General features: G+C 44.2%; 1 protein-coding gene and 1 long non-coding RNA gene across 6 annotated transcripts in view; one reads left to right on the top strand and one right to left on the bottom strand.

Moving 5' to 3' along the window:
* The window catches only part of CCBE1 (collagen and calcium binding EGF domains 1), a 241,474-nt gene that overhangs the window by 172,726 nt on the left and 43,879 nt on the right, over window positions 1-24,869 (top strand). Inside the window, exon 1 of one of the 5 annotated variants that reach the window (XM_082352994.1) lies at window positions 17,963-18,051. The exons of 3 other annotated variants lie outside the window; for them this stretch is intronic. In XM_082352994.1, coding sequence (XP_082209120.1) covers window positions 17,978-18,051 — 74 coding nt within the window. In that variant the 5' untranslated portion in view covers window positions 17,963-17,977. Of the gene's footprint in view, window positions 1-17,962; window positions 18,052-18,077; window positions 18,338-24,869 lie in introns of those variants that run through there. One more of the 5 variants, XM_082352996.1, reaches the window with a different exon arrangement.
* Window positions 2,713-13,224, bottom strand: LOC309611161. The gene is made up of 2 exons (XR_014234367.1): window positions 6,728-13,224; window positions 2,713-4,879 (listed from the first exon to the last, which is right to left on the bottom strand). It is a non-coding gene; the product is annotated as an uncharacterized lncRNA (long non-coding RNA).

The raw sequence follows: 24,869 nt of genomic DNA on the forward strand, positions 1-24,869 counted from the left end.
GCTTCCTGTTGGGTGTAACCAGTGGGGAGCCCCAGGTGGAGATTGGAGGGAGGAAGGAAAGAGATTGAGGTCGGGACATATATTCCTCTGGCTCTCTTCTTGCAAGGTTGCCTCTGATTGGCTCTGTCCCTTGATGGAAGGTCACTGCTCCACTTAAAATGACCTCAACACATTTTCTCCCACTGGGCTCAGTTACTCTCCCTCCTTTCATCCTTTTAGGGAATGGGGTGGTATGTTAGTTTCCTGCAGCTGCCATAATGAAATTAGCACAAGCTAGGTGGCTTAAAACAACAGAAATTTATTCTCTTACAGTTCAGAAGGCCAGAAGTCTGAAATCGAGGTGTTATCAGGGTTGGTTCCTCCTGAAGGTTCTGAAGGAGAATATCCCATGCTTTTCTCGTAGCTTCTGGTAGCTGCTAACGATCCTTGGTATTCCTTGGCTTGTAAACACATCACTCCAATCGCTGCCTCCGTCTTAAATGGTCACATTCTCTGCATCTCTATGTGAACTTTTCTGCTTTTCTGTCTCTTACGAGGACGCTGCCATTGGATTGAGGTCCCGACCTAATCTAGTATGATTTCATCTCCATCCTTTGCACATTTCCAAATAAGATCATGTGCTAGGTGGACACAAATGTATGGGGGTGGGGAAGAGAGACGGTATTTAATCCACTACAGGTGGCAATAGCTCCTCTGTGGTCAGCCCCAAGTTCCTTACTTGCCCTGTGGTTCCCTTGCACCCTGCTCACATATTTGTACTTTAGTCCCTTTGTAAACAGCCCCTCCCTGGATTATCCTAATTTTAATGTGACTTCTGTTTCCAGTTGGGACTCTGAGTGATAAACATCTCCTTGGCAAATTTCTTCCCTCTTGTAAAAACCTGTATCAGAACTAAGTCCTCTTAGCTCCCCTTTTGGGCTCAGCTGCCAGGCAAATTAGCCCTAAACATAGTATGCAACCATCGAAGCTCTCTTGAGCCTAAATGCTGCTACATCTGTCTTTTCTCTTGAATGACTGTTATCTTGTTCTCATTCTAACATGTCTTTATAAATTATTTTAAAAGATAAGAAGTTGTGTAATTTAGTAAGAAGAATGCTGGTTCTGCAAGACTCTGTCTCTTTTGCCAAATTACTTACAGTTTGAAGCTCAGCCTCGGAGGAATCAAATTTGAGCATCTATGTTTCACATTCTGGGGGATGTATATTTGGCTAATCTAAAGCATTACGTCTTGGATGCACACTGGTTGATCGTGCCTGAAAGGAATGTTTAAGTAGTTTTACTTGTGTGTGTAATTCTGAGTTTGTGTGGAATTGTGAGAACCCAACTTTATCATGATGAACATTTCACAGTATAGTTAACAAAACCTACAGCATCAGTTACCCTTACCCTGCTGGGCCATCTCTTGGTGGCGTGTTTAGTTTGAAGATGTCATCACGTGGTGGTCCTTTGGAAAATGTAGAGGATCATAACATCCAAATCATTATTTTTAACTCTTAACAGTTTGAATGTGGCCCAAAGTTCTATTTTGCATTTCACCTTCACACCTCTAGGGAACTTTCAACTAGGATTAAGATATCTGGCGTGATAAACAGAAACGAAATTGAGTTATTTGTAGTGAGGTGGATGGACCTAGAGTCTGTCATACAGAGTGAAGTAAGTCAGAAAGAGAAAAACAAATACCGTATGCTAACACATATATATGGAATCTAAAAAAAAAAAAAAGTTCTGAAGAACCTAGGGGCAGGACAGGAATAAAGACGCAGACATAGAGAATGGACTTGAGGACACGGGGAGGGGGAAGGGTAAGCTGGGACGAAGTGAGAGAGTGGCATGGACATATAGACGCTACCAAATGTAAAACAGATAGCTAGTGGGAAGCAGCCGCATAGCACAGGGAGGTCAGCTTGGTGCTTTGTGACCACCTAGAGGGGTGGGATAGGGAGGGTGGGATAGGGAGGGTGGGAGGGAGATGCAAGAGGGAGGAGATATGGGGATATATGTATATGTATAGCTGATTCACTTTGTTATACAGCAGAAACTAACACGACATTGTAAAGCAATTATACTCCAATAAAGATGTTAAAAAAAAAAAAGCTATCTGGCACGTTTTCATAGACTTTTAGAGCTGGAAGGAAGCGTAGAAGCCATGTAACCCAACTAGTCTAACTCCCTCATTTTGCAGTGAGTAAACCAAGGGCCAGAGAGGTGAATCCATCACCTAAAGCCCCATGATGTATTCGTGGTACAGCAGGGGTGACATTCCCATGGCAGTGTCCTTTCCACTGTGATTTGCTACACATGACCTTGAACAGGGGCCGAGGGGCACAGAGAGCAAGTGTTATGGAAGTTCGGCGGGGGTGGGGGGAAGTCATGTCCTGCTTGGCTCAGAGCCAGGGCCACAGCAAAGAGGAGGGAGGAAATGGAGATAAATCTTGAAGCCTGGGCAGAGGTTAGCTAAGTTCCCGCTCACACTGGGGGAAGGCAGGAAGACAGTGCCGATTCTATTGGGATGACCAAAAAGTTTGTTTGGTTAATGAGTACGTTCAGTAAAGTTCTTGGTGAAAATGAAAAATGTGTCTTATTTTTACTTAAGGCCGAACAAATTTTTTGGCCAACCCACGATAGGCAGTTACCATTTGAGTTGAAACACAAGACATAAAATGCAACTGTCTTAATACATCTAAGGCACACCCAATATAATATGCTGGTCAGTTTAATCCAGGCACCGGCTCTTTATTTAAACAAGGAATTAAACCAGAATCTTCAATCAAGAAAACTGCATTTAGGCTAGGAAAGGAAAAGGTAGACATTCTAGGATCAGATACTACTGCTAATAGCTAACTATTAGTGAAGAAAATACTTTTGAGTGGAAGAAAGCTAGACTAAAATGTCAAGGAAACATGTCTTAAGCTAGAATTTAATTTTTAAATGAATTTCTTGTGGTTATTCCAGAGATAAGTAAAATCTATAAAACTCAAGGAATTGTTAAGAATGATTGTACTGAGACCCCATGCATATATGGTCAGTTGTCAAAAATGCAGTGATCTTTGCTAATTTATTTTCCCTAGCTTTGAGGTTCTGTTCATTCAATCAGTGAGTCAGCTAGGTAATGTACATTGGCACTCGCCCTCTGCCACATCCGGGGGAAATCACAAGCATGAACAAGACGAGCTTCTTGCTTTCTAGGAGCTCAGTCTGGGTGGAGAGACAAACATGTAAATAAGTGAGATCGGAAGGAAGAGACAGGATGTTTTACACAAGGGATCTTCTGAGATGGACATTTGAGGAGACTGGGTCACAGTGGGGGATGATAGCGACGGAAGAGGTGGAGTGGGACCACCTGTGCTTTGCAAAGGACTGGACTTGAGACGATATCACATAGGGTGATAGGTATATTTTTAAATATTTGCACTTGACGGGATGAGGGAAAGAGTGGAGGCGGGAAGGTGAATTTAAAAGGCTATAAAAATGGTAAGGGTGAGAGAGTTTAAGGTCTGAACTAAGGTCGTCAGGATCAGGGATAGAGAAGAGAGGTGAATTCCAGAAATATTTTCAAGTGTCTGTCCTGGGACTAGGGAGATTGTATAACAGCATGATTAGGAACCCTGGCTTTTGAGTCGGGCAGATCTGGGTACAGAGTCCAGCCCTGCCACTGATGGGTCCTGTGACCTGGCAAATTGCTTCATCTCTCTGGACCTTTGCCTGGTAAGGATAGTGCCTCTCCACGGTACAGTAGTACCGAGCATTCAGCACATAATATGTACGCAAACAGTAGCTGTTGTTACTGTTGCTGCTGCTGTTCTTAATACCCAGGTGCCCTGACTTCCAGCTGGTTTATTGTTAACAAATCACTCTTTTGCTACAGCTGACGCTGATGGCAAGTGAAGGGGTACTTGATTTCCACAGGAGTCATTCCCATTGCTCACTCTCGGCCATCAGCTGTACCCATGGCACAGCAGTCTGGGTCATATGCGCATCACAGGCCGGTCCTTACAGGGAGTAGGCACAGACGCATCCCCAAGAAGAGCACTTGTCTTGCTGACAGCGAAACAGAAGGCTGTCCTCACTTATGAGACACGGCCTTTTCTCCGCTTACGTTTGTAGATCGCTGTTGGTTCTGTGTTCCTTTTTGATGGGATTTATTATTCATTGGTGACATAGAATGTTATGCATCCTTTGATGGGGAAGACAGTGCAAAACTGGAAGGGATTCAGCGGTCCGCCTCCTTGCCAGTGAGTTATGACTGTTTGATTTAAGCAGATCACCACCAGCCACAAAGCCCGGCATCCTTGCAGCTCGGCTCTGGCACGCCTTTCATTTCTGAAATGGAATTTATGGCCTCCTAAATAGTGTGCCATTTTTTTTCCTTTTCTTTCTTTTTCCCCCCGCCAAGGAAACTGGATCCACAAAACCAAGTCATGTAAGCTTGAGAATTCCAAGGGCTCAGAGCTGGGCTCAAGTTCATCAGGCGAGTGTTTACAACTGCCCTCTGGCTCACCTTTGTTTAGATAAATAATTGAAAGTGTGCCATTTACAAGGCTTGGGCCTCAGAGGCACACAAAGGAATCTGGCTGAAGCCTCCTTAATTGAAAGCAGGAGATAACCAACAACGCAGCCTGTTCCTCTCTTGGGACGTTAGCGCGCTGGGGGTGGGGGGGTTTATCTTCTTTGGAATTTGTGTTCTCGGGTTGCCCAAATCCAGATGACACACACATGACTCTTACCTCACACAAACAAGGCAAAACATGCCCCATATCCTACCCCGGGTTTGTTTAGATTTTCAGGTGAGGATGCAGTCACTCAGCAAACTTTCAACACGTGCTGATTACGTGCAAGGCCTGGGCTCGGCGTTAAGGGTCTTGCCCCAAGGAGCTTCCGCCTGGATGGAAAGAAAGGACACATTCAGATTTCAAGGCATTAGAGCCCTGGTTCTCAATCCTGGCTGATTTTTTAAAATGCTGATTCCCTGGTTCCAGCTCCAGAGATGCCGATTTAATCATTTAGAGGTTGAGCCTGGGCGTAAGTATTTCTTCATCTTTTTTTTTTTTTTGCATTCAGATCTTTTTAATTGAGCGAGTGTTCTGAGCCTCAGACTCTGGGGACTGAGGTCCTGGCTCTAACCTTTCTTCACAGTATGACCTTGGGCCAGATTCTTGAGCCCTGGCACTCAGTTTCTCCACTGTGAGAGGGGGATAATCACAAATTGTCTTGTTGCTCCTGGTGAGGATTTGATGACACTCCACAGGGTGTGGCAGTTTCTCAGCTTGTGACTCACTCTGGGAACCAGCCACAGCAAATACCCTCCTGCAGCTCCGCCATCCCGGGGCAGAGGCCCCCCGACGGCAGTGGGAGCATAGCCTTTGGAGGAAGGGCGGGCAGGCCGGGCCTGTTGGCTTCTGCCTGAGGGCACGATAGCGCAAGGCCTCGCACAGGGGCCGCGCAGTCTGTGTTAGCGCTGCTGTTGCTGTTTCCACCACCACTGCCTTCCAGGCTAAGGCCGACCCTGCCTCACTTCCAGGTTTTATCAGACGGTGGGTCCAGGCAGAGCCTCCTCCCTAGGAAGGTGGGATGGGGACTTAGCAGGGTGGGTCCAGGCGGAGCCTCCACCCTAGGAAGGTGGGATGGGGACTTAGCAGGGTGGGTCCAGGCGGAGCCTCCTCCCTAGGGAGATGGGATGGGGACTTGGCAGGGTGGGTCCAGGCGGAGCCTCCTCCCTAAGAAGGTGGAATGGGGACTTGGCAGGGTGGGTCCAGGCAGAGCCTCCTCCCTAGGAAGGTGGGATGGGGACTTAGCAGGGTGGGTCCAGGCGGAGCCTCCACCCTAGGAACATGGGATGGGGACTTGGCAGGGTGGGTCCAGGCGGAGCCTCCACCCTAGGAAGGTGGGATGGGGACTTGGCAGGGCATCGTGGGCAGCTTGTGGACGGAGCTCTTGTCCCTGGTCCTGCACCTGCTGGGAGGCTCCCCCCAGGAGGATCCTCAGGAGATCCTGGCCGACTAGAGTCATGGTCTGTTTTAGCAGAAAGCAGCCAACAAGCCAAAGGGAATCCCCTACCCGGGACCTGCCTGACCTCCTTCGGAAGGTCCCCACCGCTGTCGGAGCTGCGTTCTCCGCGACTGGAAATACAGAAAGCCAGGGGGTGGGGGGGAGGATGTCGCAGTGGCCGTCTTCCAGAGTGAGTCACGAGGTGAGAAACTGGCACTTCGGGTGGCCTCCCGGGATCTATGGGAGGGGGTTGTGCTCGGGGTCCAGCTGCTCAGCATGTGGCCCATCAGCACAGTCGTGGAGGAGGGCTGCGCTCAGCTTGGCACTGAGGGGCCTCCTTAGACCTGAGGGGGGCCTAGGTGGTCCTCAGGCTAGTTTTCCTCCCTTCTCCAGGGACTTCGCTCTTGATTCAGGGCAGCCCCTGCTGGAGGGCTAAGCCCTATATTGTAGAGCTGGGGCACCTGGAAGTGGACCCTAATTCCATAACACACACCCCCCGATAGCCTTCTGCACAGCAGTCCAGAACCCCCAGGATGCCAGAAAGATGCTGGCCAAGCAGGAAGTGCCCAGAGCAGCAGTGGTGTCTCCTTGGGAAGGCCATTCTGGTCTACACCTGCACTCCCACCACCATCGCCCCGTCTTGCCACCACACGTAAACACACTCCAGTCCCCCGAGAGATCTCCAGATCTCCCCAGTGTTGAAGTGGTACCTCAGGTCCAGCGTGAGAAGACAGTTGCTTACCTAGTGTCATTCATTAAATATCAAAGCACACTCTCCACTCCTTCCCTTATCGCAGAAGCGTCACTCCCGTCAGGTACCTGGGATTCTTCACTTTATCATAGTGCCTGAAATTGCATCAAAGAGTTACTCCTCTGAGTTCAACGCCATCCTTTTAACAGTCAGTGCCCTAAAATAGTGGTGTCTTCTTTGGGTTCCCAGTTCTCCTCATGGCCTCTTGCCTGCTGTCCCCTAGAGTTAAGTGAAATGAATCCTCTGTCCCTAGGCTTTCTGGCAGGGCTTGGGCTGTGTGAGGACGCAACACTAAAGCTGCCATGGCAAGTTTTCAAGGCTACGTGTATCACTTAATCACATAACACTATTTGCTCTTTATCTTAAATGCCATACTTGGGATAGGGAAGAAAAACTGTGCTCTCCAACTTCCGAGAGTTCCTTGGTCTGAGATTACATCAGGAGACCAGATTAGAAAGCGTTTCAAAGATCTGGTGGAGGGGAGTCAGTTAATAATACAACAGCAAAGAGGGGTCAGCTGCGTGAAACAGCGGTGCATCTGAGTATGTCTTATCACTTCCCTCTAATGGAACCCACAGAAGGGATTCTTTTGTCTGGAATAAAGAGCCAGACCCCAGGGAAAGCCAAACAGAAGACAGAGAGCATGGGGCATTGCCAGTGAATTATGCGCTCACGTGGCCAGAGGCACTAGAACTTCCGTGTTATTTAAAGAAAACTCAACGTTTATGAAACATGCTTTCTCACTCCTCTTTGCTCTGCCTGGTACAGCTGGTTTCCCATTTTTTAAACCTAACCTACAACTCCTTCTCAAGGTTGCCAGTAAATAATTCACTAATGCCGGAAACACCTGGAGGTTCAACTGTTATTGACAGAATCCAATTCTCATGTGTGATAAGGGCTGTGTCTGCAGGTTAATGAAGACGTTTATGTTTGTCACCATCCAGGGAGTGACTTCTGTCCGTGAAACAGAAATTTGTTCTTTGGATAAAACACAGCAATTGTGGAAACCCTACCTGGAATTAAGCCCCAAATCAAAAGCCTTTTATACGATGACTTCCAAAAACTGGATCTTTGCTGTGTTACCAGGACAACTGGGAAAGAACAAGATCTTGGTTACAGAGAACCGAGATGCCACTTGAATCTCAGGGATGAAAGGAGTTGTGGTTAGGATGCCTGGGGTCAGGACGGAGGAGATGTCAGAAAATGGCTTGGCCCTGGGGTGGCTCCGCCCTCGTCTCCCTCCCGAAGTCTCCGCTTCTCTCAGGAGTTTGGCCAGTGCCCAGTCTCCTCCGTCCACTCAAGCTTCCGCTCATTGTGGTCTCTCCAGATCTTTCTCAACTCCAGAGCCTCAGCTGTACCGCCGTGGCCAACCAGCCTGCTCACTGGGGTTTGCTGGTGGAGAGCCCTGGACCGGAGCACGTGACTGGTCCAGCTCACCGTTTTGTCCTGGGAGAGGTGGCTGGATTGGCCGCCCACGGTTCAGGTGCCCCTTTCCAATCTTCTCAACCTAGACGGGCAAGAGCATTGCCTCTTGGTGCGAAGTAGGACCATCCAGGCTACCCGGTCAGAAGCAAGCGCAGGCTAAGTGGTTTTGCCTAGAAGGGGGCTGTGGACAGCGGTGACTGTCATCTCTGGCTCGAGGGCACCTGGGTAATTCGAGGGTTTAGCTAATAAGGCGTTGCCGTCTACTACCATGTAACAAAATTCTCTGTGCTGCGTTCCTACAGCCAAGATAACCAACACCGCTGCATGCTATTCTGGACGCCCCGTCTCTGCCCTGAGTGGCCTTCCATTCTCTTCCTTGTCAGGATACAACTTAATCATCCTGTAAGATCCAAATCCGACTCCGCAAACAATTCCCAGACCACCCCAGGCTGGGCCTGCCCTGTCCTTTGGTAATTTGGGGCAGACTTGAGTGCCTTTTGACATCTTGGGCATTTTATTATTTTCAAAGACCATGTTGTGGTTGAACATTTCTTATGTTCTGTGTCTTTACACAAGTGATTATACAAGTGATTGTGTAAGCTCTTTTTATCTTACGATTCTTTCTACTTCCCAGGGTCAACATTCAATTATTAGTTGATTCAGTGTAAACTAACATACTGTTTAATCTTCAGGCTTTCCCATATTTCACAGGGCTTCATCAAAACATATAAATATTCATTTAATGTATATTTTAACTCCATACGTTGAAGGAAGACAGAAGAGAGTAACAACAACAATAACCGCTACTACTGTTACTATTACTACTGCTCTCATTATCATTGGCCCTTTCTTGGCCATTTCCTATATAAGAGGAACTATACCAAGTGCTTTATCCATCTAATTTAATGTTCAAAATAACCCTAACAATGTATATATTGATACTGCATTTTTCAGAAGAAGAAACTGAAGTGTAAGTTTATAACTTGTATTCATGAAACGAGGAAGTGGTGGAATCAGGTTTTCAAACCCAGTTCTGCCTGACTTCAAAACAGTTGTCCAGGACTTCCCTGGTGGCACAGTGGTTAAGAATCTACCTGCCAGTGCAGGAGACACAGGTTTGATCCCTGGTCTGGGAAGATCCCACATGCCGCGGAGCAACTAAGCCCGTGCGCCACAACTACTGAGCCTGTGCTCTGGAGCCCATGAGCTACAACTACTGAGCTCACGTGCTCTAGGGCCCGCATGCCACAACTACTGAGACCACGTGCTGTAACTACTGAAGCCCACAGGCCTAGAGCCCCTGCTCTGCAACGAGAGAAGCCACCGCAATGAGAGTCCAGCGCACCGCAACCAAGAGGAGCCCCCGCTCACCACAACTAGAGAAAGCTTGCGTGCAGCAACGGAGACCCAAGCAGCCAAAAAAAAAAGAGTTGTCCATACTGTGATACCATTCTGTGTCTCCACGTTTTTGTATTTGTTAATAGTTTTGATTTATTCAGGCCTCCTAAATGCCGAGCTCTATGTTGCCACTAAGAAAGGGTCGAGAATGAACGTCCTGGGACAACTCAGTCTGGGCAGGGTGGCCGAGTTGGCATGCAGCCCCTGGATTCTGGTTCCAGCAGCATCACGGAACAGTCTTGGACAGCTTGCCTAGACTATCTGAGTCTCCCAGTTCTTGATCACAAACAGCAGAGCACATATTATTTACTCCGGATAAAGTTGAATATTTTTGGCCCCTGGAGGTAACTGATTGGTCATTATTTCATGCAGGAAACATTACTGGAGTTACACACTCCTTACTCTCTGCCCATTACTCCTGTCAGTGCCTAATTCCTTCTGTACCTTGTAATACAGAAAAGGAGGAAGGAAGGAAGGATGAGAGCCCACAGGAGGCCAGGAAAGATTTAAAAAAAAGAAAGGGAAGATAAAGCCATAACTTGTAAATAATGTCTTAGATAGGTTCTTCCCAAGGAAAGAGTTCTGGCCAAGTTCAGTTCAGCCAAAATGTGTTGAATATCTGGTCTTTCAGACATTGGATTAAGTGCTCAAGGAAACTAAGACTCGATTCTTGTCCTGGAGGAGTTCATGATCAGTTAGAGGAGACAGACTGAGTATGATGATAGAGACGTACATGTCCTCCCATGACCCGAAGATATTCTCTGTAGAGCTACCTTTATCCTAGAGCCAAAAACTATACCGTGTTGTCACAGATCATACTTATTTCTCTAAGGCACTACCTCTTAAAATTTGCAAAAAAGGAAGAAATCATAATAAATGGCAGACTCCATAATAGACTCAATACAAGGATGTGGGCAGCCTCTCCCTTCTAATTCAATGATGCTTCAGCCATCAAGGAACTTGTTGTTTTAAAAATGGATATACCTTCCACCAGGAACATCCATTCCTGCACCTTAGAAATCCTTATCGAATTGAGCTGTGTGTTGACCCACACGTGTTATACTCCTGCGAGCCATCACTTGAAGCAAATTTGTCTAGAGGTCATTACTGAGCTGTAGGTCCCAGCAGAGCCAGGGCTGCCATGTTGCTTCCCTGTGGCTCTTGGGCTGTCCTGCCAAACCTACCACACATGCCACGTCTGAGAGTCCACTGGAAGTTCTCATTACTTTCTCATGCTTTTGCAAAACACTTCAAGATGTCTGCTCACTCATACCAACATCTGGAATGATCAGGGACTGATTTCTTAAAACAAGTTCTTCTAATTCATGGTGGTGGTGTTTTTCTTTTTCCGGGGGTGGGGGGGCGATTAAGGGTATGCAGTTTTTGACCCATATTTCTTTTTCTCTGATGAAAAAATACTCATAAATGGAATATTTCATACTACCATTAATAGTTTTGCATAAAATGGGTAATTCCTTAGAGACAGGGAATTTTTTTTAATCAACCTCAATGGAGTATATAAGTTACATTTGATAAAATGCACCAATTTTAAGTGGACGGTTCTATGAGTTTTGACAAAGTATACACCCATGTGACCACAATGAAGGTACAGACATTTTCATCACCCTAAAATCCAGGGAAGACGTTAAAGATCACCCTAGTCCAAAGCCCTTTGTTTCCCGGCGTGGGAAGCAGAGACCCAGAGTGAGACAGTGATTTGCTTGAGCACTTATGTCTAGTTTGTCAGCTTCCTTGATAGCATTTCTCTGACCAGTCCTTCTCTTTGTCTCTCTGGCTTCCTTACTCGAGCCAGTTCTTCCGGGAGGAGATCTCCCCAGATCATGTCCTTGGCACACGCCTTCCCTGCGAGTTTTTATCCAATGCTCTTCTTCACCTGTCCCTCTGAAGACCGTCTCTAGCACACCTCCACCCTCACCATGCCCTTGAGCTGTGTAAGGCCTCAGACATCCTAAACAATTATGTCCACAATGAATGTCATTAATACCTTCTCGTCTTCCCCAAATTCGTGCTATAAAAACTTCTGTATTTAGCTCTTCTCCGATTTAACCTGCCTTGGTTAATGGTGACCTCGTCCTCCAGACAGCTACACTACAATCAGTCTCTGGTCTTGGACTTCTCTGTTTTCCTTATTCCCCACATCCAGTGTGTTAGGAAATCCTATAGATACTCCTCCAACATTTCTTTAAAATCTGTTCTCATTTTGCAATTCCCACTGCCCTGTTTTAGACCTTCTCAATCTCTTGCCTGAAATATTTCAGTAGCCTTTTTAACACCTTTCTCTGCCTGCATTCTTTTCTTTCCAATGTCTCAACTGGGCCTAGACTGTGGCTCTCTGACCTACGATTAAATAAGGTTCAGACTTGGGAGGCACAGCCTAAAGGCTGTCTGAGGATATCCTGAGCCAAGGACAGGAAGTTTTTTCCCAGAGGGAAGCTGAGATTGCAAGACAGAGGAGCTGGATTGGGGACCAAGCTGGAGAAGCAAGCCTGGTAGGTAGTGAGCGTGGGAGCCCCTTCATATGGGGCCCGATACATCCTCTGGGACAGGAGCCACTCCAGTGGGCCACACACTTCTGCAGCCCCTGAAACGGACTTAATACTCTTGCCTCTGTACCGAGAGAATACATTTTACTCATGTTACGGTGATTTGAATGCTCTGTCCTGTGTTATGCGGAATTGTGTGTATATGTATATATATTTCTCCCACATTCGTTATCTTCAAGGACCACATTTAAATCTTAATCATCTCCACATCTTCTGTAACACCCAGGTCAGGGCAGAGGTGGCCTCTGGAGGCCTGCAGTCTGGGTTCATGTCCAGTTCAGCTACTAATTTGAACAAGTCACTTAAATATTCTGGGCTTCAGTTTTCCCATCTGTTAAAAAAAAAAAAATGGTTATGAGAATTAAATAATCTATGGAAAATGCTTGGGTTCGTGTGTAATAAGCTCTCAATTAAGTGTTGGTTGAATTAAGTCAAACTTAATGCTTCCAGTTCTGAACTAATCTGAATTGAAATTTTTAATGGGACATTGGATCATTATTTAAGTAGTTCAGTATCTTAAATAGAAGATCCCTGCTCTCATCTGTAAGTGATCTGGAGGTAGCAATCCCACTTTTGGTGTTGTGTGAATTTCTCCCTCCAGTGACTTAGATCTGAAGTAACGTCAGTTGTATTTTGTTTTCCATAGGGGTTTATGTGTGTGAGGTATGGGATATGTCATGTCATATGATTAATCGGGTCCCTTCTGTCTTTCAAAGATATTACAAGTACGATCTCTAAGACTTCCTCATTTAATTCCCAAGTGACTGACCCCAGGCAGAAGTCTGAATCAGCAACTTGTGTTTACGTGTTCCTATACTGAGCTCTCTCTGGAAATGCCTCATTTACATGGTGAAGTGCAGGAAAGGTGGCCGAGCAGCACTGGTGAAACTGCCCAATCGTAGCCCTGTGAAAGCAGAGAGTTCTTTAGCTTTGGGTAGTTTACAAGGAAAGTTCAGACATTTACATTTCAAGGGTCAGCATTTCATAAGGCTCAAGGGCTCCATGCACAGTTGCTGAGCAGAATAAAAGGCTGTGTCTTCTCTAAGCGCAAATTGGGTTACTAACCTTGCATTTCAGTAGCCTTTCTCCCCTGGCTTTATTTCCTTCAGTCATTTTAGCTTTTGTGGGGGGGGCGGTGAAGGTGGGGGGGGCGGGAACTAGGCTCTTATAACTGAAACCAACAATAATAGCTTAAACAAGATAGAAGTTTGTTTCTCTTGCACAAAACTGTTCAGGCGTCCTTAGCTCATATGGTGGCTGGGTGGCATTATGTGCTCACCTCCTTGTATGTTGATGCACCCGTTGCTGACGTGTTGATCTCATTGTCCAAGATGGCATGCCACCTCCGGTCATGCGTGGGTCATTCCCACTCGTGGGAAGGGGAAGGGGGAGGGTCGCACCCCTTCCACTTAAGGGTGACACCTGAAAGCTGCACACATCAAGGCTACTCACATCCCACTCGCCACGCTTATTCACAAGGCCGTACGTGGCGGATGAGAGGCTGGGAAATGGCTCCTTTATTCTGGGTGGTTATGTGCCCAGCTATAATTTGGGGTTTTGTAACAAAAGAAAAAAAAGAGAAAGTAGAGGAGGGGGAACAGCTAGCTATCTCTGCCTCAGTAATGACTTTCTGAAAATGCAGCTGTTGTGGGTAATTTGAGGCTTTTACTAGGGAAAAAAATAGAGGGCAATATATACTTTTAGGCCAACCCTGCCTGCCCACCACACCCAGGCCCGAGGTAACCCGCAGGATTCTGTGGGCCCATGTTAGCCTTGTGGTGCACCCACCGAGGAGATGAACCCATGTAAGGGTAGGGGGTGGTCTGTGTGAGCTGCCGGTCCAAGCCTTTGCTTATGAGTATAAATACACTTGACCCTTGGACAACGCAGGGATTAGGGGCTCCAACCCTCACACGGTCGAAAAACCCCCTGTAACTTATAGTTGGTTCCTCTGTATCTGAGAATTCAACCGGCAGCAGGTCATGGAATACTGTAGTATTTACTATTGGAAAACATCCTCGTATAGGTGGACCCACATTGTTCCAGGGTCAGATGCAGATGTCTGAAAGTCAGTAGAAAATTGAAAACTTTTAAAGAGAAGAGCCCGTGGGCCTGCAGAGTATATTATCCCCAGTGAAACACAGTTAATTGTGGGGTGTTTTGGGGGTTTTTTTTTTTGTTTTTTGGCCACGCGCCATGTGGGATCTTAGTTCCCTGACCAGGGATCGAACCCGTGTTCCCTACAGTGGAAGTGCAGAGTCTTAACCACTGGACCACCAGGGAAGTCCCAAAACAGAATTAATTTAGAAACTGGAAAGAATTTTTAAAGAAATTCTCATGAGTGCCCTCGAAGAAATTCTAGAGAAGGATCGCATCTTAAATAAAACAAGCCCTGTGGACCAAAGAACGTTTGGAAAGAAGAAGGAGGCAATGTTTAGAAACAGGCTTATGGGTTATTTGCCTTTGAGCTCTGGCTCCGTCCAGGATGCTATTCTATCCCACGTTGGCAGTGAAAAGTTAATATTTTCCTCTGAATTTTAAAATATAACGTCTTCTCATTACGAAAGTAACACCTGATGATTATACAAAACTTAGAAAATACAGGCAAGCAAAATGAAGGCAATTTCGATGCCTGGAAGTTTGCAGTTTAGGTGTCAGAGAGGTGAGAGTTGAGATCCTGAGACTGGATCCACCTTTGAAGAAGAGAAAGGAGTGTGTTTCCACTGTGTTATATTCATTCGGGAATATAACCAATATTTTTTTTTTTTTTTAAGAAGGAATCCTTTTTTTTTTTTTAAACCAGATTTTATATTTTATTCAAATCACATTTATTTTAAATTTATTTATTTATTTATTTATGGCTGTGTTGGGTCTTCGTTTCTGTGCGAGGGCTTTCTCCAGTTGCGGCAAGCGGGGGCCACTCTTCATCGCGATGCGCGGGCCTCTCACTATCGCGGCCTCTCTTGTTGCGGAGCACAGGCTCCAGACGCGCAGGCTCAGTAATTGTGGCTCACGGGCCTAGTTGCTCCGCGGCATGTGGGATCCTCCCAGACCAGGGCTCGAACCCGTGTTTCCTGCATTGGCAGGCAGATTCTCAACCACTGCGCCACCAGGGAAGCCCACCAATATTTTATAATAACTTTAAATGTAGTATAATCTATAAAAATATTGAATCACTGTGTTCTACTTCTGAAACTGATATAACATTGTAAATCAACTATACTTCAATAAATAAATAAGTTAGTAAATAAACAAAGCGACAGGAGTGAGGAAACAATGGCGGAACTGCAGAGAAAGTCCAGAGTGGGAGGAGAAGGAAGAGGAGAAGTCAGGAAACTTCTGGACTGCCTTGGTAACCACCGCAGATGACTTGTATTGCTCCATTTATCATGAATATTTTAGTGCCTGAAGATAGGATTTTCCTGATGAATGCTACCCTAGAATATTACTAATAACATTGAGGTGTTTCTAGAATGCTTAGAGAGTTAAGAATAAAATAAAAATAAATCAACAACTCGGGCTTTGGGTCCTACAGTGTCACTGCATACGATGAACCATGTTGCTGCAAGGAATAATCTCCACTTTCCAGGCTCTGTCTTTGGACAGTGACCCACGATTCACAGCTATCAGCGCCTCGGAAAATTAGCAACCTTGGGAACAAATGTGAGCAGAGATGCACTGGTTTAAATGTGTCCCACAGGTGGGGGAAATTGTTCCATTAAAATCCTCCCTAAGGCAAGCCTATTAAACCAGTTATTTGGGTGCAAAAAGAATGAACATCCTATTAAATAGTACACTAAATCCCTAAAGCAATTTCTTAATAAATACTGTATATTGATTCCAGGTGACTTGGTCAAAAGCAGTTGGGTTGAAACCTAGTTGGTCCAGTTTGTCCAAAATATAACTGCTCAGTTTCTGGGTTAAGCGAGTCATGCTGGGTGCCTATCTGCTCAAACACGCTCCTGAACGTGACTCCTTACCCAACTTTCAAAATCACAAGTTTCTGAAACTGTTGTCAAGCCTGGTATTAGAAATGTACCAAACCACCCTGAAAATCCCTAAAGACCCCTTTATTGTTTTATTTTCTCTTACTATATACAAATTCAGTACCTGGTCATTACAGAAAAATCAGGAAACACACAAAAACAAATATGAGGAGCCCTCTTGTAGCTCACCCACATGAAAAGAACCATGAATACACAGTGTCTTTATTTTTACTGTAAAAATTTCACTACCTGTGTATGTATAAGCATATACATAGATACAAGTTTGTTTTATTTTGTTTTTCACAAAGATAATACCAAACTACCTTTTCCCATTTGTTATAATTTTTTCTTATGTTTCAGAAATGATCGACTTATCACCTGATTAGGGAAAAGGTAGTCAGCAAACAAGATAACGAGGGTTGATGAGGTAGAAAACTCATTTGGGGAGGCAAGGAAGGAGGAAAACATGTGTGAGAAGGGAGCTGGGGTGTCTAGTGTTGGCATCGTTGCAAAGAGGAAGTTAATCAATCCCAAGTTCTTATCTCTTTAACGTCAGCCCTGTACTCCAGTCAGCCCTTGGCTGAGGTCCTTGACCCTGGGGTCTGAGGAACACTGGTGTACCGGGGAGATAGGCGCTGGCAGGCACATCACGTGAAGGCGCCTGCACGTGTTCTCAGCCTGCAACTGGGGCTTTTGTCCACACGTCCCCCCTCTGCAGGGCTCCAGGGTCCTTGAAGGTGGCCATCACAGTGGGGACACAGCAGGAAAACCACATTTCCTTCTACATTTTCCAGTGGATTTAACGTATACCAGCACTGTCCTAAGCTGCATCTTAACTCATGAAATCCTCCCACCAAGCCAATGACGTGAGTACTATTACTCTCCCATTTTACACAGAAGGAAATCAAGTTAGAGAGACTTTACGTCGCTTGTCTAAGGCCCCACAGCTGGAAAGCAGCGGTGCCTGGATTCAGACCCAGGTAGTACATCCCCAAGGAGCAGGGTCCTAACTACCAGCTCTTCTGCTTTTTGGGTAGGTGCACGATGAATGTTTGTTGAATGAATAAATTATCACTTGCAGCCTTGGAGGATAAATACCTTTTGGTTATAACTTTAACTCCATCTGAGAATAACCTTTTCACACGCATTTAAAGAAATTTTTTTTCTGTAATTCACACAATTAAAACCCACATGAAACAATGACCAGGGTGTTCATGGTTAGAGGGATCACTTCAACAGTGTTCCTTCCTCACTTGATCATTTTGTGTATATGTGGTAAAATATACATAATATAAAATTTACCATTTTAGCCATTTTTAGGTGTGTAGTTCAGTGACGTTAAGTACATTCACATTGTTGTGCAACCATTACTACCATCCACCTCCAGAACTTTTTCATCTTCCCAAACTGACATTTTCGACCCATTTGTAGCCTGTGTCGAAATTTCCTTCCTTTTTAAAGATGAATAATATTTCGTTGTGTATATATACCACATCTTGTTTATCCAGTCATCTGTCGATGGACATTTGGATTGTTTATACCTTTGGCTATTGTGAAAGATGCTGCTATGATCAAATATCTACTTGAGTGTGCTTTCAGTTCTTTTGGGTACATACCCAGAAGTGGAATTGCCAGATCATGTGGTAACTCTGTTTATTTATTTTATTTTTTTTTGCGGAACCACTAACTGTTTTCCTCATTTGATTTTGACCACCAGTAATTGTGCATAGAAGAGCAGATTATACCTAAAATACTCCTTAGGAGTCTCTTAATCTCGTCACTGAGATTTGGCAGTAACAAGCTTATATGTAGATGAATAAATAGGTTTGTTTGGGTTGGCTTGTTAGTTTGCTGATGCCATAGTAAACATGATATTATTCCATTTGCCTGGGAGGAGCACTTTCTGGTTAAAAGGCTGGAACCAAGCATGTCTAGCTGGGAGGTGAGTCATTTCACTGGGCTCTGTTCTCAGGTCATCTGGTGTGAAAGGAATTCTAGTAGCTCCTACGAAGTCGTGCAAAGCTCGATAAAAGTTTCCGCAAAGGAAGAAAGTTAAAAGGAAGAGAGGAAAGCTTCCTCATTCTCAGGAGCTTGACCAAAAGATCCAGGACCACTATTAGATGCTCAAGCCTTTAATATTAGCCCCAAGGGATCCGTGGTCTGTGTTCTTCCTGGCAGAAGTTTCTCATGGGCCCCCGGCTCGGGCATACCACAGCACGGTTGGGCTGGTAAGAAGAAACGATGTAACTTGGCTCTACGCTTCCTCTGTCTCATCTGTCTTCATTTAGGACTGACTGGTTGAGGATGTGAGGAACCCACCATCTGTCTGCCTTTAGAAGCCATCACCAGGAGGGCTTCACTATCTTGGAATGAAATATTAAATTGGAAGGGTTCTTTATTTTTTTAATCTTTATTTTATATGGACTGTAGTTGCTTTACGGTGTTGTGTTAGTTTCAGGTGTACGGCAAAGTGATTCAGTCATACATATACATGTATCTATTCTTTTTCAAATTCTTTTCCCCTTTAGGTTATTACAGAATATTGAGCAGAGTTCCCTGTACTATATAGTAGGTCCTTGTTGGTTATCTATTTTAAATACAGTAGTGAGTATATGTCAGTCCCAAACTCCCAATTTATCCCTCCCTCCACCACCCTCTTTCCCCTTTGGTAACCATAAGTTTATTCTCTGTGTCCGTGAGTCTGTTTCTGTTTCGTAAATAAGTTCATTTGTATCATTTTTTTAGATTCCGCATATAAGCTGTATCGTATTGATATTTGTCTTTCTCTGTCTGACTTACTTCACTCAGTATGATAATCCATGTTGCTGAAAATGGCATTATTTCATTCTTTTTAATGGCTGAGTAACATTCTGTTGTATATATGTACCACATCTTTATTCATCTGTCGATGGACATTTAAGTTGCTCCGTGCCTTGGCTATTATAAGTAGTGCTGCAGTGAACATTGGGGTGCATGTATCTGAAAGAGTTCTTGAAAAAACATTTGGGAACTCTGTGTGCCTGGGCAGAATTATCTACTCGTGGGTGGGTGAGGTGCTATTTGGTATCCTAGTCTTGAGCTTCTTGGGTACAGTTTTCCAAAAGAATATACCTTCTGCCTCTTGCCCAGTAGGCAAAGGGTATCAGGCTAACTTCTTGGGTTTGAGGTGGGAACAGGAAGTCTAATTTCTCATCAGGCTTTCAGGTCATCTTGCTTTCTTCTGGCCTCCACTTTCCTCAATATCTGGCAGCTCCAGTTTCGACGGCTTACCGAGGTTCTGCAGGGTAGGTTGGCTGGTCTCTCCATGATCACCTCTTCTAGAAGCACTCAGGTTTGAAGTTATCCCACTTTGCAAAATCACTTCCCATCCTTCTGTCCACAGGCCATGTTCATATTCAGTTAACCCTTGAACAACATGAGCTTGAACTGTACAGGTCCACTTAATGCACAGATTTTTTTCAATAAGTATTCAATACACAGTCGGCTCTCCGTATCTATGGACGGATATGGAGCACCAACTGTATTCATTGTACTCTGCCAGTTTATATAAGGGACCGCAGCATCCATGGATTTTGGTATATCGGGGCTCCTGAAACCAATCCCCTGCAGTTATCGAGGGACAACTGTATTATCGTCCAGAGTTAGAAAGGTCTCCTAAATCCATGGGATATGAGTTTGCATTTTATTTCTTGTTCTCCTTGTTATTTGGAGTTAACTGGTGAAAGAAGACAATGACAAAAATTTTACTTTTCTATCATCTTGAAATCAGAAGTTTCTCTCCCTCCCCTCCCTTCCCCTTCTCTTTTGTTTTTGGAAGAAGAGATGGCATCTGCCATTGACTAAGAAATGGAAGAAAGAGATGAGTCATGAGAGAAAAGCATCTGGGAAGAGTTGCTTTTGCTGTTTTCTTGCTGTGTTCATAAAGCTGCGACTTAGAACACCATTCTGACCCCGAACCAGACCGTGTTCTAGGCACCTTTATTTTATTATCTATAATCCTTGTGTTAATCCTATAAAGCAAATTTTATTGTTCATGTTTTATCCGTGAAGAATCTGAAGCTCAGCAAGTTTAAGAAATGAGCCCAAGGTCACATCCCAAGCTCTTTTAAAATTAAAAAAATTTTTTTATTTTATTTATTTTTTGGCTGTGTTGGGTCTTCGTTGCTGCCCGCGGGCTTTCTCTAGTTGCGGTGAGTGGGGGCTACTCTTCGTTGCGGTGCACGGGCTTCTTATTGCGGTGGCTTGTCTTGTTGTGGAGCACGGGCTCTAGGCGCGCAGGCTTCAGTAGTTGTGGCCCACGGGCTTAGTTGCTCCACGGCATGTGGGATCTTCCTGGACCCGTGTCCCCTGCATTGGCAGGCAGATTCTTGTCCACTGCGCCACCAGGGAAGCCCACATCCCGAGCTCTTTAAAGGTCAGAGCCAGAATTGTAAGCCAGGTCTGCTTAACTCCAGAGCCTTTGCTCCATCTAGCTTGGCACCAAATTCTCTAATAAGTGTAGTTCTTTCTCATATTTTAAAAAGCCTGGTATATTTGGTGCATGTCTAGGCAGCTATGCAAAGGAAACCTCAAGTAAACCTTAGGAAAATTTACTGTTGCCTTGGAGCAAGTGTTGAAATACGTCTTGCCTCCTAGCTCACTTGACCTTTCGAGGTCCCTTCTTCTGGCCCTCTAATTCTGTAGGCAGTGTTTTTTTGTGTTTGTTTTTTTTTTTTTTTAATTCTTTTCGAGAATCTGGTAACTCACAGCAGACAGTTGGATGATGAGATCTCTGTTATCTTCATTTTCCCGATTTAGTTTTCCCTTCCAAAAGCTTTCACACACACTTGGCTGGTGGGATATATTTCTGGCTGCATAGTTTTTATTTATGATTTTTTAATGTGTGTTAATACTCAGGGGCACCCAGGGGAAACATCTACAGACTTTCCTGATTACCAGATGTCACCCTTTCTATGTAACAACCATCTAATCACCACTTCCCCTTGCCAAGAAATGAGAAAAGCATTTGCGTTTGGAAAAACCACGTTGTGACAAAGTGAAGCGTATTAAGGACTGCCTCCCCTGATTCCACATGAGCTTTTCCTGTCTTAGTTTGTTTTCTAAAAGATAAAAACCGCACGGCCATACTCGCAGTTAGATCTAATAAGTGTCTGTGCTTGCATAATGAGGAGATTTCAGTTTGGCTGGCTCAACTTCATTATACGTGAATTATGTTGTAAGTAATCTCTGAAACAGTATAACATGTATGGCCAGTGTTTATTTTGTTATGCTTTGGACTATTTCATTGTTTACGTGGTGGTTTATGATTGATGGGTATTTAATATGCAAAATAATGCCGTGTTCCCAGGAGGGTACAGTGGAGCCTCCGACCTCCTCCTCTCGAGCAGAGAGATAGTGTTAGTTATGCAGTTAAGAAAAAACAGCCAAGGGGAAGTTAGTTCTTCGCTGAGCAGATATTTAAATGAAGCATGTCCATCCTGAAGCTCAGATTTTCTGACAGAGCTCCGTAGCCTCTTGAAAGCATATCAAATCACTATGTTATCATTTAATTCCATAAAAAAGCAAATGACAGGTGACTTTTGGCTCCACTGTGTGCATGGTCCCAAGCCCTTGAAATGCTCAGAAAGGTTAGAGTGCCCAAGTTTAATGTCTTAGATGTAGAAAAACAGATTATAAGGATTTCATCCATTTGCATGAACTTTAAAATGCCATAGAACACCTCAGAGGCAATACCTTAGATGTGCCATTTAGGTAGAAACAGACAAATAGAACCGTATGTTTAAACGTGGTGTTATACTTGAGATGTATCAAAAGCACATGTTTTGCCCCTCCATCCAACTTTCTCATGAATCACTCGAGTTTCGAATCTTCTAGTGCACTGCTTCCTCCTATAGTTTTCTGTAGGACAGCCTTAAATAATAGAGTAAGTAATATCCATGAAATTTTAATGAATGCTCTGTTAAGCCAGTTTTCTTTTTGGTTGTTAGGAACTTGGACTTTCTTTTTTTTTAATTAATTAATTTATTTTATTTATCTTATGGCTGTATTAGTTCTTTGTTGCTGCACTCGGGCTTTCTCTAGCTGTGGCGAGTAGGGGCTACTCTTCATTGTGGTGTGCAGGCTTCTCATTGCGGTGGCTTCTCTAGTTGTGGAGCACGGGCTGTAGGTACCCAGGCTTCAGTAGTTGTGGCATGCAGACTCAGTAGTTGTGGCTCGCGGGCTCTAGAGCGCAGGCTCAGTAGTTGTGGCTCACGGGCCCAGTTGCTCCGCGGCATGTGGGATCTTCCCGGACCAGGACTCGAACCCGTGTCCCCTGCATTGGCAGGCAGATTCTTAACCACTGCGCCACCAGGGAAGTCTGGAACTTGGACTTGCTTAAACCATGAAAAACTAGGCAGAGTTTATTTCATAGAATGTAAAGGTAGGTCTTCTACCACTGTCACATCTACCACTGTTAAAAATAATAATCATCATAAATTTATACCCCACGGGCTTTTCTTGTCATGTAAAATTACAATGCAGTTGGAGATATTGGGGAATTAGGTCTAACGGGAAGACTCTGGATGTTGCCCCAGATCGCTCATATCAGTAAACTACATACACATAAGTATTTCCTTTTAACATAAAATATGTCAATGAGAGATTAAAAAATAATATATATTGAGTGGACAAGTACAGGCAGGCAAATGTATCCTTTGTTGAGGGTGGGGTTGAGCTTAGCTGTTTCACTCAAGTCTGCTTTGGGAGCATCCCAAATGCCATTGTTTTTATAATGGAAGCCCACTTATTTTGCTTTGGAAGTAGGATTAGCTGCTGCATCTGGGCTGCGCGTGAGATGTTACAGGAAGGAATGAGGTAATACTGCTGAACCCGATTAGGCATCAGAATGTTCTCGTACTAAATGTGATGTTTATAAATTGTATAAAGTAATAAAAATTTTCTGAATTTTTAAAGCTTGGGGAAGAGATTGCTTAAGTTTCTCCTATGAGTGGTCATTCATTTAGCAGACCAGTTCACAAAACTTGATTTGACCAGTAAGATTACACTGACTTGCAAAAGTAGAAAATAATGCTGTTAAATTATTTTTTACTAAGATGGGATGGAAAAAATGCATTTAAGTGTGTCTCTTCTTAAAGAGACAGAAGGTCTTGTCTAGTCTGGTCGAAGGTTCTGGCCATTTGATGGAAGTGGAAACTTGCTTTAGGACACAGATAATGCCTAATTTTCCAAATCAGTGGTTTGTGCCCCTGATTCATATATACAGATGACATGTTAACACAGGTGGCATGATAGGTTGCAGGTGATATGCAGTTCCTAGCTGGTAGATCCTATTTAACTTATTCCCTTTCTGTTCCACCTGGAAAGCATATCCAAATGCAAATGAGTCAGAATGACATTGCACTGAGAATAACCTTGAATCTGATTTCTCTTATGGTTACAAAGAAGAGTATTTTTAATGGTAGTTTAACCCTTATAGTCAACTCCAAATATCTTGGTAAGTTCTTGAGATTTGCAGATTCACAGGACCCTGGTTAATTCTTGCTCTCTGATTCAACATAAACTAATGTTGAAAGTGGTAAAGGGAAGCTTACTTAGAAACCAGCTGGGAGAGAAGGGAAGGGAAAAGTGATGGAGATTGGAGAGATGGAGAGCTGAGATTTCCCACTTTTTCATTCATTACAAGTATATCTTCCTTTATATCATTGAACATAGTTACATGTTTGCGTCTGATAATTCCAACCTCTGGGTTATCTTAGAGTTGACACCATTAATTGTCTTTTCCCTTGAGAATAGGTCACATTTATACATGTTGTGTTGTAGAGACCCTGCATCCTGATATATTCATCCAAAGAGTATTGATATTTTCCTTTTAGCAGACAGTTAATTTGATTAGACAAAAAGTGAAAACTGTTTGGCCTGTAGAAGTGGCAGCTCAAGTCTTCATTCAGCCCCTTTTGTCTTTAGCTGAGATGTTTTGGATCTGCTCTTCACACACATGGGTTAGGGGTTACCAGAAACTTGGACAGAGTTTATACACAAAATTCAGGGCTCTCCTTCTCTAGCACTATGCTTTCCAGGATTCCTTCTCAATTTCTCATGGCTCTGGATCCCAAGGCTTTGTCCTCTGTTTGATCAGGCCAAAAATTACTGCAGGTTTTCTCTCAGACTTTTAGCTTCCACATGGCAACTGTGATCTGCAGACAGGATAAAGCCCTAAAAAGCAGGAATATTACCCTCTGTCAGTCCCTTGTTGAAAATTTCAACTGTCCTCCTAAATCTGTCTGCTTTAACTCTCCAGAATCATCAGGTAGTTGTTTGCTTCTGTTTTGTCCAGAGTTTATTGTTGTTGTCTGCAGAGGGGGCTGGTCTCTTAGGAGGTCACAACTCCATACCAGAGATACGATCCCTACAGTAGAGATTTGCATTTTGAACTGATGGCACCATTTCTTGGGCAGAGATGTAAGTCTTGGATGTTTATGTTAAAATTTGCCTGTTAGCCGTTCTTAAAATTCAGATATTTTAGGTATCTTTAGGTACCTTATGTGGTACAGGTGTTTAAAAAAAAAAAAAAGGGAGGGGGAGTCAGAATGCTTGGATTCCAGTCCCAGGCTTGATAATAATAAGTTACCTAATTATTATATGGTAATTATCAATCATTATGTTATAATTAGCCTAATGTTACTGTAATTAGCTCATATAATTAGCAAGTCATGTGAATCCTTGACCTGTAGGATGATAAGCCACTAATCATCTAATATA

Source organism: Balaenoptera borealis (assembly GCF_965194805.1).
Source record: "Balaenoptera borealis genome assembly, chromosome: 14".
NCBI lineage: Eukaryota > Metazoa > Chordata > Mammalia > Artiodactyla > Balaenopteridae > Balaenoptera > Balaenoptera borealis.